Source organism: Balaenoptera physalus (assembly GCF_965194825.1).
Source record: "Balaenoptera physalus genome assembly, chromosome: 2".
NCBI lineage: Eukaryota > Metazoa > Chordata > Mammalia > Artiodactyla > Balaenopteridae > Balaenoptera > Balaenoptera physalus.
In genome coordinates this window covers 112,798,991-112,814,652 of record NC_138883.1, presented here as the reverse complement: position 1 = coordinate 112,814,652, position 15,662 = coordinate 112,798,991, and the positions used below count along the sequence as shown (strand labels likewise).

Here is a 15,662-nt window from a genome sequence, read left to right as displayed (position 1 = left end):
TAAATCCATCTGAGGGCTGGTTCGATGTTGGCACCCCATGCAGAACTGCTATATGTCACTTTCAGGCAAGGCTCAAGGGTCCTAGTGTGCCACATTTCTTTTTAACTCATCATGGACATGAGGAAGTTAGTCCTGCACAGCCACTCTGGAATACCAAGGATTAGACAGTAGATACCTGTGATTTAGACGGGACAGGAAAAGGAAGTTCTGGGCTATAACAATAAACGAGGGTACGTTCCCTCAAAGCTTTGTCTTTATATGCCACTGAATGGTACCCGTATGGTTTCAAAGCAAGTTTTATGAATCTCATTTGCCTAACAAACAGAAATCTGAAGTAGACCTTGCCAAAAACACATAAGTGGTGTGTAATGGCCTTGAGAACCTGGGGCTCGTGTCCACTGACTTGGTGTTCCTCATTAAGGGTGTTCAGTGGGTAGGATTCCAAGATCCTGGGATGTGCTCTGATTTAAACGTCTACCCCAGGAAAGGCTCTGACACTACCCCATGTCTGGGTTTCATGCTCATTCCTGAAATTCCTGTTGGTTTACCTAGCACCAACTATTGTTTGCAAAAAAAGGCCACAGTGCTCTTAACAATCAAATTGCAGATTAAACAGATTTAAAACTAAACAGATGCTGTGGTTCGTTACAAAGCTAGCCATATTTCAGTAAGAAAGGGGAATGATAGCTGTATATTCATTACTTACCTCAAAGCATGTTGCAAGAGAATGAGTTACCTGTCATGCTTTGAAATCTCTGGATCAAAGGGGCTCTGGAAGCACAAAGCACTGTCACTTTTTCTCATAGGGATTGTCCCCTTGTATACGCAGCAGTGTATTTTACAGAAGACAAATTAACTGAAGGCTTTTCTTTTATTACATCTAAAGAGCTCTACATAAACAGGTAACATTCAATAGGTAAACAATTTTTTTTTCCAATGCATGTAATAAATATTTTCACTTGGTACTTTTATACAAACTGACATTGGTCTACTATACATTTTTAAAAGCCATTTTACTGGTTTGGCATGCGGTATGGAAATTCTAAGAGAGAAAGTTTTAAGGCAATGAATCACAGATTTAAGTTCATGGAATTTATGGTAACTTTTATATCTGTTTATATACATTTTTCCCCTTTGTTAATTAAACAATTAACAGCAGCACACTCTGGGACCACCAGCTATTCTCCCTCCCTCTTTCTGAAATCTAAGCTTTGTGTTTTCTTTTAATTAAAAAACAGAATTCAACATGTATTCATAAAACAAAACTCTTACTAAAATAATTTCAAATGTGCTTTAAAGTCCTAAAGATCTTGAAGTGTTTTATGTGTTTAAAATTGGAGCTGTTTAAAAACAATGTTCTTTCCACAATTAGTAATTTAAAATTGGGATGTATTTTCATTCAGTTTCAGACATTTGACTCAAAGGAAAATCTGCCAAGAAATCACATTTCTCAGAAGCTTAAGGGTATCTTTTCTAAGTCAGTAATACTAGAGAATTGTGATAACGTCTACATTAATAGAAGTAGAAAATTTTTAATGCTCAAAATAAATTAGTCAACCAAGCGTGGCATGGTTAAGGTCCAGATACTTTTAAAAACATGTGTTCAATAATGCCCACAAAATAATTAAAAGCCACTTCAACCCTGCTAGTCAAACAGCTATTATACTAAAGATGTGTGTGTGTGCACATACACACACACCCCCACCCACAGTACTGTACAGACACACAAACATATGCTCACCTATTATGAGTGACCAAGGCAAGGGGGATGGTGGTAACTTGACTAAAGATTCTGAGAATCATTATTTATCCACAGACAGCATGTCAATATTAGCTTGGGTGGGGGAGTGACGGTGGGCTGGGGAAAAAAGAAATAACTGTGCTTAAAAAAAAAAAACACTTAGAAGATAAAGATGCAGTGCATGACTCCACTAATAATTACTATGGACCATAAAAAGTCTGATTGACTAATAGCGGCCATGAGACCAACAGAGTAATAGCTACTACTACTGCAACATTTTAGAAAGTTAACAACTGAAGGGAACAAACTCCTTAGGAGTGGAATGAACTAAAAAAGACAAACTGAATGGTTAGTTTCGCCCGTGGAGACACGACCAAAGCTACTAGACAGACATTTATTTCTCCCTGTTACCTGTTCTTCCCTTCGGTTGGTATAACGCAGGACCCTGAGGGAAAATAACCCTTTCCAAAACTGGGCTGAAGAAAGTAGAGGGACGGTTTTTCAACTGGATCATTCAAAGAGTTTGTTATTCAGCATCATACACAAAGTTATTGATCAGAATTCTGAGACCACTAACAACAACAAACAAAGAAAAACAAAATATTCACTTTATCTTAGGTAGCTGAATTAACAGAAACGTTTCCTATTACAATGTGAAATAAGAAGCAACTCCCTACAATTTAAGTAATTTCTATCCCAATCTGAATTTAGACACAAATTATAATACTATTAGATATTAGCCTAAGTTAACATGGCAATGAGAGTTCTAAAGTGTGTACTCACATAACACCAGATTCATTTAAAAACTTAACTATTTCCTGTTTTAACTGACAATGAATTTTTTTTAATTGCAAATTGTTTAGTGACTATAACTCAGCCATGAATGTGTGGAATACACATGCGTAGGGAAGACTATATAACTCAGTTGTCACTCACACACACTTGTCTATAAATACATATATACACACACACATATACATATCAATACCAACTTGTTTTTCAAACTTCAAGTCAACAATTTGGTGGCAGAGAGATCCTGTAAAAACAGGTATTTTAAAATGCCACACAGTCATGTGAACCATTAATTTCATCAGACAACTGAAGATACAGACATCTTGAACTCTAACTGGATTAAAGTAGGTCAATTTGTTACCACCGCCAGGTTTAAAATGACAATTTTATACACAAAGGTGGTCCTTCATCAACTCTGAGAACATTAACAGTTGTGATATAAAAATCCAGTCTGGAAAACTGGTAATCGTTATGCCCCTTCCTTATCTTTTCTGTTAAACCTGCTAAACCTTTCAATCAGATAAACAATATTTTCAACACCTTCAGATATTACCTGAAAAACGGACCTTCTCTGACGAGGATTTTGGAACACAAGTAGAACCACTTTTTCCTTCCCTCCAACCCTCACTCATTTCCTGAAAAACAGTTTTCAATATATTTACATTTCCATTATTAATAAGAGTAGATCAGACTGATCCATGAATTCTTAAAAAGATTTAACTTTCCTATGTCATGCTTGTCTTTAAAAGGTGAAGAAAAATATAAAACAAACAAGATAACTAGGCTAAAAAAATAAGTACACTCAGAACCAGAGAGTGAAAATGACTAAGGATCAAGCCCATTTTGAATTTCAACTGTTTATCAGATGATAGATTTCTACGGACTGACATGTGTGGGGCATTGTATTTTCCGAAGAGAATTTACTTTTAAGGATAATTGACTGTCTGTCTTTCTTTTTTGAGGTGATGTAGCCTTACCTCTGTCAGCTGCACAAGACATCCAACAGGGCTTTTCTAAGCTATTTTTACTTCCTACTTTGGTATGAAGATCTTACATGAAAACTTGTTACCCTGTGGCCAAAAAAGCAGGTGTTCACAGACTTGGTTTAAATACATAATACTGGCAATCCAAATTTAAAATAAAGAACTAGACTAAAGTGTATTATTCACAGGTCGGTTAAGCCTACTCCTTACCCAGATAGCTCTACTCCAATCTCTGAAACATATTCTCAGGGGGTATCTAGCAAATAAGAGACAATATGTGATGGAGAACATGCAATTGGGATAGTCGATAAAGATGCTCATATGAGAGTTCAAGACCTTCAAAGCACTTTGAAAGAAGCAGGCAACTGATTTATCAACTGAATGCAAACTCGGGAGAAGGAACAGTAACGACAGAAAAATACACACAGACACACACACGCCCACAAGCTATGTCCTGAAAATACATAGGGAATGCAGAGGGACAGATGAGATTTATAACTTAAGGCTGGATAAAATATGCACACACACAAACAGAATCCAAGTCTGTCATTTTTAGAAAATGGAAATTAAAACTATCCCCCCCAGCCCCTCCCCACAACAAAGAAAAGCCCACAATTTAAAACTTCATACATGCAATTCCTTTTCTGTTATTGCAAATAAAATAATGCCATTGAAGTAAAATAAAACCAAATAGGACAAATGATGGGAAAAAAATCTTCAGAATCCAGAAAGAATGAACTGAAGGTGGTTTGTGGGTACTTGTTTTTTTTCTTTTTTTTTCTTTTCTTTCCTTTTTTTTTGTTTTTTACAAGTGTTTTTTCAGACAGGCAGTCTTAGATTTATATACAAAAGTAAAACTGAAAATATAGTTTTGTTCTCTGTACATTTCTTTTAATTTTTTCCCTAAAAAAAAGGAAAAAAAACACGCTTGTGTACTTTTCTAAACAGAATAAGGTAAAACATAGCACAAAGTTCTCTTCTTTCTACCAAGTTCATTTAATCTGGGGCAGGGATGGGAGCAGCAGGGGCAAGGGAATCAGTCCAATGAAATGATGTCTGGGATGATGCCGAAGATGGATGCTGTGTCCGCGCTGCTCCTATTTGCGACGGCGTGGCTATGGCTCTCCCTTAGGCTGTTGGAGGATACGAGGCTGCTGTTACTGCCACTGCTGCTTCCATTGGTGGTTGGCAGAGAAGTACTGCCTCCTGCACTTAACTGATCGAGAAACATCTGTGAGGAGGTATATGGAAAAAACCGAGACGAGTGTAAGAGGTCTTGATCATCTGAAACCGCTGCTGCTGCAGCGGCAAGCAGGGAGGTGTTATAATGCTAGGGAGGGGAAACAAAAGACAGAAAATAAAGTTAATTATACTTATAAATTAATGAACTTTCTTCTCAGCAGAACAAAGTCCTAAATTTAATATATTCTGAGTACCTGGTGTTTTTGAAATATTTAGTAAAACATTTTGCAAAATCAAATGGTCTTATGTAATGATCACATCATTGACCTTTTTTTTTTAATTTTAATTTTTATTGGCACATCACTGATCTTAAGAGACATTTTTGTAGTTGAGATGGGGGGTGGTTGTGGGAGGGAATAAAAATATTATTTTTTGGTTTTAATTTGTATTGCAAGCAATTTTCATAATGCTATTTCCAAAGAGGCATATACTCAGAAGCAGCAGGAAACAGGAGAGTCCACTTTCTTTCTCTTCAGGAGATATATGGGCCAAGAAATTTATCAGTCAATATGACTCACTGCCCTGTTTTTTATAAAACAGTACTGGGAACCAACAAATAGACACTGTAGTTACCATATATTCAGGCCCAGCTGAAACAAAGGGACTTTTATTTAAATTTTTAAAACCTTAACAATAATGGGTATAACTTACTCTGAATTTCCTAAGGAAATTTATTTTCTTTCTCTTGGCTACATATTATACTTTTAAGTATTTTAACTTAGAATTAAAATAACAGTATTTTTTTCATATAACATACCTGATTGTCTCCTGATAAGAAAGGAAAGAAATCTAATCCTGTGGGAGAAAAAATTATTTTAGTTTAAAAAAAAAAAAGAAAGAAAGAAAAAGCCTTCCAAATGTCCCAATACTACAAAAACAAATACAATATCTTAAAAAGCTAATTCTAAATTCATTTAGAATTTTATTTAAACATGAAGAGTTGAGCTGAAGGTTTTACATTTCTCCCATCTCTAGATTACAAAGCCTAGAGTTCAAGCTTTAGCAATGATTTGCACTCCCGGTGACTCCATTTGTGGGACTTGGGCCACTGCTGCCCTGTTAAGTCCAACACTGATCCCTTAAATTGACAGAGCACTTTTCACCAGATGCTCTCATCGACTCCCCTAAAGTCACCTTTCAATCTACTCGAATTTACTCCTCACAAGCACCTCATGAGGTATGTAATTACTTTGGTCTCATTTTGTGGATAAGGACGTTTTTACATTAAGCAAGTTATAAGACAGATTTTCTTTCTCAAATTCCTTCACTTCCCACTATCTGTTCCAGATTGTAACTCAGAGACTCCTGAGTGACATGAGAGGGGAAGAGATCTGAGGGGGTGTCTGACTGCTGGCGTGGAGGCTATTACAGAAGGACCAGCTCTCATCCCTGGCTGCCAGCAAGTCATTGTAAGCCAGCCCCTTCCAAGTCACATTCTTGTCCATATTGCCCAATGTGTAATGCGACGAAGAGCAAGTAAACCAACATGAATAAAATGCCTCATTATGGTATCTAAACTTGGAGAAAAGTACAACAAGCAGGTGTAGATAAAAATATGACAACAACACGAACACTTTGGGGATCCATCCACTGTCTGCACTAGAGCAGATTATAACATGAGGATCCTGCAAAATGTATAGTACTGTGTTTTTTGTTTGTTTGTTTTGGCCATGCCGCAAGGCATGTGGGATCTTAGGTCCCCAACTGGGGATCGAACCTGCATCCCCTGCACTGGAAGCGTGAAGTCTTAACCACTAGACCGCCAGGGAAGTCCCAGTACTGCGGTTCTTGATAGTGAGTTTGGCAGTGGGCTAACAGGCAGTGAGAAACGGGGGTACACTGTCTAACAGAGTAGCTGCTAACCACCTGATGTGGCTATTTAAATTTACTAACGTTAAATAAAATGAAAAATTCAGTTCTTTAGTCATACTAGCCACATTTTAAATGCTCCATAACCACGTGTGGCTAGTGGCTACTGTACTGGTCAGATTACATCTCCCTAATTGCAGAAAGTTCTATTGGACAGAGCTGAAATAGGATTTTCATAACAATCACTAGGAATCCACTCAACTATCTGAGCTCCCAAGATCCTTGCCAGTGACCCTGAATTTTACTGTAGGAAATGGTTGGAGGGCACTTTGTGCTTTTGTATTATATTTTCTACAATGAGCATATATGGCTTTTTGTAATTTAAAAAATGTTCTTAGATTATATGGCTAATATACAAATTATTAAATTACAAAGATAATGAGAACAACTAGTAATTCTTTTTGATAATGTAAATGATTATTATGAACTCAAAATACATCATAGAAATGAGTATACTGACATTTCAAATTACTTTCAAAAAGAAGAATCAAGTTCACCGGAATAAAAATTAAAGCTTTCCAATGTTTCAGTTCTGCATTATCTAAAATACAATATGACATAGCTACCCACAATGCCTGATGCATTATAACTGGATTCAGGGAACAAAAAATAATTGTCATAAATATCAAAATTTAAAGCAACATATTGGAAGTCATTCAAAAACAACCTGCAGACTACTTTGAAGCGCACAAAACCTAAAGATCATTGAACTGTTTTTACCACTGGTAGTAAAACACTGGCTACTGATGAAGGTACTAACAAGGAACTGAGTCTGTATTTATTTATGACCACAGTGTATATTTCTCTCAGTTTCCTAGATCCAACCTCCTCTTTTCCTAATCTTTCGACCTTTCTTAGACTTGCCCAGAAGAAGACTATACAGATCAAAGGCATTCACAATGCTATGTGACGACACAGAAGAATGGGTGACTCACCTTGCAAGTCATAAGGCATGGGTGTCATGTGGAAAGGATGTCTGTAGTCTTGGATGAGGGATGTGTTAATATAGCTTGTGTCTACAGCAGGGAGGCTTGGGGTGCGGGACACTGGAGATGCTTGATGTGGAAGACTTAATATGCTAGAAGAAGAAAAGGTTTGCAAAATTTTCATGAGTCAGTTGAACTTTTAAAAAGGGTTGCATCTCACAATGAGTCCTAGTTTTTGTGCTGGAAATAAAAACAAAAGACAAGTAAAGCAATATATAATTTAGACTACCATAATTATTAGGAAATAATTTGTATACTTAATAGCATCTTTCAGAGGCTACAGGGAAAAAGAGATGGACGCAATGGTATCCAACATTCATAAATCACATGTTGTCTTTGGAACAACGTCATCTACACTTTCAGAATGCAGGGGGAAGAAGGCACGGCTGAGCCACTTCAATGGAATATGAGTGAAAAGTATCTACAGCAGACAAAATTCTGAAACCTTTAAAAAATAAGCACTAGAGTGCTGGCTAGTAAAAAGTTTAGGTAAATCCTTGCAAAGAAAACACATATAACAAGACTAGGGGAATGCAGCAATCTGAGCAGTGAGGAGTTAACAGTGGCCCTCAGACTTGTAAGATTTATAAGAATAAAAACTAGGTACTGTTTATCTTGGTATATTCAATGCCCGGCACAGTCATTAGCACGCTATTTACATAAAAGGCCTTCTGAATGAACGAGGGCAGCAAGACAAGGAGTAAAGATGCTCCATAATGAACAGGTGGTACAGCGTTTTTAAAGGGAGAATAGTATAAATAGTATAAATGGAAAAAGAAAAAAAGAACAAAGACAGGGATTCTGGAAGAACAGAGTGAAATGTTTAAGTAGCTGAGTAGTTAAATCTTTTTTTCTTTACCAAAAATCAAGGAAAAGCAAAAGAGAGGGAGAAATAAAGGAAAAAGAAAAGGAAGAATTAAAATGATTTTGAAAAGAGAAAGAATTCTAATAGTCCTGAGTGAAAACATAAGGGCCATATGCTATCCCAACCATACAGAGGCTAATAGACATATAAGTTATAGAAAATAAAGAGAAAAGAAGGTAGAAACAGGCTGTCTTTTGCTTTTAAAACTTCACGTAAAGTCCTCAGGGTATGGAGATGCAATTTCAATGGTAAAGAATATTTCAAAAGATGCCAAGGATGGATTTCCAGGAATAGAGTTCTAGTTATGACCTTCTACCATATTTTTATGAATGGGATATGAAGCATAAAATATACTCTCATCCACCTCATAAAAATGTTTTGTCTAATGGAAACTTAACTAAACCTCTTACATCTATAGAAAGTACCATTTTCCATTAGCTATCTCCTCTGACAATACCTAAGGGATTACAAGAGAGACAAAAGGAGTTGAAATGCTAGTCTTTGAAAACATCTTGGTATACCAAACAGCAAAGGTAATTTCTGGATGAACACTCAGCAGCTGAAGACAGCAAAATGTTTTACATTTACTAATCTTTGCCTCTTTCTGATTCCTGGCTGGCTCCTTCTCTTTCAATTTTATGATAATATTCTAAAATGCATTTCCACCTTCACACTGCACAATAACAAATACAATATGCTGGGTTTAGGTTTCTATTTATTGGCTAGTCATTACTGAAAAATGGTCACTGGTACTGAATATGGTGTTATTCTTCTAAAAATGTTATAAACTTTCAGGTTGCTTGTTTTTATCTGAAAATCAAGAGAGAAAGGTCTGGCGTTAGCAAATACTCTATCTGGGTTCAATTAGTCACTGGGAAGCTCAGGAAGTAGTTAATGCATCTAATGTAATTTCCCAAACATAATAAACAAGCTATTTCTGGAGAAACAGCAAAGCAAATATTCAAAGAAGAAAAATTAGATTTCTAAACACTCAGAAAGTTTCCTTTAAGGAAAAGTGTTTACATATGTATGACTACTATCAATATACTAAAGAGCAGAACTAATGTATATATAATGATGCATTTAATGCATGAAGTATTTATATACCCAGATTGATGAAATATATTTTAAGGTGCTGTTTTATGGCATTTAAAGTAATAAAATGATGATATGTTTTGGTCATGCTATGTTAAATATACCATTTAAAAATATATATAAAACATAAAATATCTTAGAGTCAAAATTCTACAGATATTTGCTCTAACTACACCAGCTTTTGCTAATTTGACTCTTCTTCCCTCCCTGCCCCCCCACCCACAACTCAGATTTAAGAAAGAAGCTGGTATAATAATACGGTCAGGTTTGTTGGATAACAGCCATCAACGTAGGCTTTCATCAGAGGTGAATGTTCATAAAGTAGGATGTAAAGCAGAATTAGTGTTTAAATATTCATTTTGTTTAGAATAATGATACTGCTCTTAATGTCTTTTATTTGTCTCTATGATAAAATAAGCTACTCTAGAGTGAAAATATCAACCTGCATCATATGTCTGGTTGTACTATAAAGACTCCTGAAATAGCCAAAGTCCTCTAATGAGAGAGGAGCCACATTTATCACAATTGTGCTCTTTTACTGTTGCAACTTCATTTTTCAAGTAACTACAAATATACTCAAATAGAAGATCTTTTTATCTCATCAAATAGTATCAAGCCTGAAAATAATTTGACTCCAAGCACAGAAGTGCCTGCTCTTGGTCTGGTGTTTACTTTCCCTCTTTAACCTTGAAATCTGTAACAATGCCTTCTGCAGACTTTCCCTTCCTCACTTACATTCTTCCTTCAGGCACTACAGTTTGCTGGAAGATTTTCTGAATAGCTTCTATTCAATTACATAAGGCCACATAACTCTCCTGATCTATACCTAAAAGGGGTCACACATGGATTTCTAGATTTACCTTTGGTGTGCTACAACTGTGCCTCAGCAAAACATGAAGTCTTTTGCTGAGGATCCCCGAAGTGTCTCATAAGACTAACAGCCTGTTTAAGAGTACAGCTAGAGTCAGCTACTTGTTTTACCATCCTCTACAAAATGTCAAACTCTTTAAGGTTGGGACTGTACTTACTTACTTTATTATCACCCATGTTTAGCATAGCGTGTTTTACATAAAGTAGGTAACAGTGTTTCATGAAGTGACATGAAGCATAACCAAGGTACATTATTACCGATATGAGACTAAATGGGAAGTATGGGAAATGAGTCTGCAAAACATAAAGCATTGTGTACTGCAACTTAAGTCCTACACTTCTTTCATTGCCAGTCTTACACATTCTGAGGCAGGTTTAAAGCATTCAACTGGACTTCCTCTGCTTTCTGCTTGAAACACTCAACTTAGGGTTAATTTTACAGCACACATTTTCCAGTCTGAGTAAGTATTTTAAATCCTACGACCAGCATTAGGATCACCTGGGAACTTATTAGAAATACACATTTTCTCAGTTCCTATTCCTGAATCAGACATGGGGGCTAGGGAAGCAATGTGTTTTAGTAAGTCCTTCAGGTGATACTGATGTATACCCAAGTTTGAGAACCACTGTACTAGAATCATCTTTTGGTACGATGAAGATCATATCCAAGTGACCCCTTTAATGCATTATCCCAACCCCTTAAGAAACACACCTGAGAAAAATTCAACCTATTCTCTGATTACTAAGTTAAGTTTTACAATCATTACTAAGTTAAGTTTTACAATCATTTTATTTAGCAGATCTTTTAACCCTATTTGCAAAATTAACTTTCACAATGAGTTTTTTCTTTTTTTAAGATCTCAGCACTTACCCTTTATTACTTAGTGGTGATGTGGGAGAGAGAGAAGGGCAGGTTCTCTTGGCAGATGGCTCTTCCTCCTCTTCATCGGATGAACTGTCTATGGTTAGGTCAATCACCTCTACTTTCTTACTTTTATTTGAGGACTGGTGATGAGAAGCCACTTGATGCTCTAATGTGGAGCTCAAGCATCCTGTGTGGGAATGATTGAAACACAAGGCAAAAAAGACCTGTAACATCTCTCTTTTTCTCAGCCTATGGATTAGATTATCAGTTGTAGTTTAGACTTTATCAGTTACACTATATTGCTAGGGTCCAAGAATACAAAAGCAACAGTGGCTCTGTTCCCCTAAGCTTAAAACTATTATTTATTATTGGTTGTTAAAGGATTGTTTTGAAAAACAATTCTGAATTAGGGCAAACAATCAAAATATATGTCCACCTCAGAATAAAAGTAGTCTGAGGGCAAACACTATATATTACACGTTTACCTGTACAATACCTGATATACAGAGAGACGTTATAGTAACATTTTTAAAAAGTCATAGTTTCCTTCCAGCAAAAACGTACTAAAAAAGCCAGGAAAAAAATGTAAATGAAAAAAGAACATTCACTAACCTGTACCAAGTCTGTAAAAGATTTAAAAGGATACCATTTCAAAAGCATGACTTTACAAATAACTTATTAGATTATGTTATTCTGAAATCTTATACCACAAAATTTTAAAAGCTGGCAGAAAGTGAATTTAGAGTTTCACTACTTCTAAACATTTAATCAATAATTTAATAAGTTATTGAGCTATCCATAAACTGCTGAGTATTCTTAAAAATTTTATGTGTTTTAATATTGAAAACCAAGGCTTCACAACAACAGGGAGACTGCCCCACCCTTTTGGAAAACTAACACTCACCATCAACTCCATTGTAAGAGGCAGAAACTTCCTGTACTTCCTTTTTTGATCTCATAGGTGCCCAAGAGCCATCCTCCTTAAACTGTATTTCATCACAATCTGTACAGTACTTTAGGATTTCCATAAACAAGCTATAAAAAACAATTTGTCCCTTGAATATCACATTCTAAAGTAAGACCAATTAGAATTATTACTATTCAAAAAACATTCAGACCTTCTATGTTTTGTACAAGTATAAATGAGAAAGTGTAACCGACAAGGTGTATTTGTTCTCAAAATCTAGGGCTAAATAGGAGAATAGTTACTTAAATTATGGTACCTGTATGCAAGAAAATATTATGTAACCATGAAAAATGAGGTTTCCAAAGATTTTTTTAATAATATGGGGGGAAATATATGTTCACAGAAAGTGTGACGAGGCCAAGAAAAGAAAACTCTATATTTTAAAAATAAAATTCTGTGTGTGAGTGGTATATAAATAGTGCTTATCTCTCAGTGGTGACATTGTGGATATTTATTCTTTTTCTTTATACTTTTCAACATAATCCAAATTGCCTACAATAAGCACATCTTATTTGATAACTGAAGAAATACATGCAAAAATATGTATTGAAAGTTAAAGCTCCTTGATAATTACCATGTGGATATTAAAAAATGAGATTTTCAAAAACGTGTAAAATTAATGATCAAATTCTCAGGTTGTAATATTAAATGAAACCAAAGGATAAAAAATACTAATACTGTATAATCACAAATATGGGGAAAAAAATCAGAAAATAACATAACAGCTTTTTATTTTCGTATGTTTCCAATTTTTCTTTAGGGGTGTGTGTGTATGTGTGGCTTTTATAGTAAGAAAGAATAATCCCAATTGATGCAGGCATCTAAAGTTACATAATATACAGAGTTGGTAAAGTATTATTCAATTCTGATTTATTAGTGATCACTGACATCTCTGAAAAATCAAACATAAAACATTTAAGTTACATGTTTACTTCTCCCCATATGACTGGTCTGACATCTTTCAAGCTCTGGATTACACTTCTATTGCTAAATGTATTCCATTCCTTATGTTATACCTTCAGGCTTCTATGTTTTCTCAAATATTATAGTAAGTTGCATTAAGCATTTTTCTAAAGAGTACAGGAAATCTCAAGAAGATCCTTCTTTTCACAATTTATCTTTGTTCAGTGGCAAAAAGGAAAAAAAGGAGGCTAGAGAATAGGAGAAAACTGAAAGGGATATTCGAAGATGTTTGGAAGGACAGATAAAACACCAGAGTGTTAAAAAAAAAATCGACTGTTGTGATGCTATAGGTGGAGAAGAAAGACAAAGACAAGTATTTTAGAGAAAACAGAAAAACAAAGAGCTGCTATTCAGTGTGTTGATCAGTTTGAGGAGCCCGTATGGTAGGGAGTAGGGATGCTGGCCCACAACTGAAGCAGCAGGAAATCTCCAAAAACAGACCAATTTCTGGTCAGTTAGGTTAACCAGAGTTTCACAATTCTTTCATTCTCTCTCCAAAATGGTCTGCATGTCTAGGGATAGATGGATTCATGTTAGGAAAAGGTGTAAGTACACCCTACTTAGAACCACTGGTGCTTTAAAATGGTAAATGTCAGGAGGCACTGACAGTAAGGCACACATTTTCAAAACAAGGGGACATAAAGTTAAAAAGGAAAAATGTTCACAATATTAATTACTTAGAAAACTACTGACTTCTACAGTCATGAAAATCCTAAAAATACATAGCTCAGAAAACACTACCTATAGAATTTTAATCCCAAACGTGATGGAAAACAAAACCAATAATAGATGGTTACTTTGAAGTACAAGGAAAAACTTTAAATTGACATACCCATCAATAATAAGGTGTTCATACGGAGCCTTCTTATCACAGACAGGACAAACCCAAGTTGGTTTTTTCTCATTCATCTGAATATAAAGAGTTGCATCAAAACACTGCAGATGAGAACATGTAAGGGCCCGACATGGAATTGTCAGCCGCATTTTACCAAGCTTTGAAAAAGGGAGACAAAAGTAAATATTAGACAACTGTTATACAAAATTTTTCCTGAAACACAAAGTATATGTATTCCAATTTAAAGCGTATTCTGTTTACTTCTAACACATTTTCTGTGAAACATCTACCGGCTAAAAATTACAGTATTTCTTTGGATATTAAAATAGAGAGACTATGGAAAGTTACAGCAGAGGTTATTTACCCTCAATCCACAGCTTACAGATCCACTTCTAGGGGGAAGAACTATGAACCCCTTGAAATTACATGCAAAATCTTGTAAGTGTGTGCATTTTTCCGGAGAAAGTGCTTTCACCAAATTCTTAGAGTAGTCCCTAATCCAAAAAAGTTAAGAACCACTTTACTAGGTATTGGGAAAGGAAAAAGGAATGCCTTATTAAATGCTCAAGATACAGATACTTACTCTCATTAAGATATCAGGTTGATTGTAATTCAGAGGTCAGAACAGAATAAGCATTTCCCACAATGCTTGGCATAATTGCCAAACAGCAGCTCTGAGAAGAAACCCAGGTGTGTGCACTCTCTTCCCTCACTGGGCACCATCACAGGCAATTCAGCAAACACCTCCGGACCTCTAGCATCTCTAGCATGTTATGAGACTTGCTCTTCTTGCCCTGCAAATAGTGCTTATGCTGACATAGGTTGAGTCTGTCCTACGAACAATGAAATATGCTTCATCTGGTCCCTGAACTGCCAGCTTTGGACCAAAGTAGAGAAGCTGTCCAGAGATCTGCCCAGGGAGCTACCATATCATGACCTCCTTGCATGGAAGACACTTCGTACAGTACAGCTGGATAACCACTGTGGGGTCCCCGTAGGTCACAATGGCCGTATAGTATAGAAGTCACCTACTTTCAGTAACCACATTTTTTGCTAAATATCAGGAAAAGATTTTCCACATGTTTGTGAGCTTGAAAAACATAAGGCCTTGGAAAGGATATGAGTTAAATGAGGAAAAAAAGAGGAAAAGATTCTTGGCTTACGAGAATTTCACGGAAATGTGCAATTTCCTAGTCTACCAAGGAAATTAACTGTCATTTGGGGCCCTAAATTATTGTTCTCACACCAGTGATTTACTGTGCCTCTAGGAAAGGCACTTAACCTTGCTGGGCTCTTTTTCTATCTCTGAAGTAACATGGTTTCCTCCTTATTTCAACAGGATGTAGTGATGAAGAATAAAAAAGGACCCAGAATGTGTCATCAACTTGAGAAGGGAGTAATGACAGTTTACAGTATCAGAAGTATGGACAGGAGGGATGCAGAGAAAACTGACAGCTCCCTTCTCTGTGCTCCCAACTCTACACTGCATATGATTACACTATTTATTTATGTGTTTCTCCTCCTACTAGAAACACATTGGGCTCATCTCCTTATCCTTGGCACTGGGAAAGGTACCTGCTATACATACA

General features: G+C 36.0%; 1 protein-coding gene across 5 annotated transcripts in view; it reads right to left on the bottom strand.

The window, feature by feature from the left end:
- Window positions 1-852: 852 nt before the first annotated feature.
- Window positions 853-15,662, bottom strand: part of PIAS1 (protein inhibitor of activated STAT 1) — a 220,618-nt gene continuing 205,808 nt past the window's right edge. For 3 of the 5 annotated variants that reach the window (XM_082446540.1, XM_082446539.1, XM_082446541.1), the window contains exons 9-14: window positions 14,071-14,231; window positions 12,213-12,343; window positions 11,315-11,495; window positions 7,563-7,705; window positions 5,516-5,553; window positions 853-4,846 (exon numbers count right to left, since the gene is read on the bottom strand). In XM_082446540.1, the coding sequence (XP_082302666.1) occupies window positions 4,553-4,846; window positions 5,516-5,553; window positions 7,563-7,705; window positions 11,315-11,495; window positions 12,213-12,343; window positions 14,071-14,231 (948 nt within the window). In that variant the 3' untranslated portion in view covers window positions 853-4,552. The remainder of the gene's footprint in view (window positions 4,847-5,515; window positions 5,554-7,562; window positions 7,706-11,314; window positions 11,496-12,212; window positions 12,344-14,070; window positions 14,232-15,662) is intronic. The other 2 variants (XM_082446542.1, XM_082446543.1) reach the window with 2 other exon arrangements.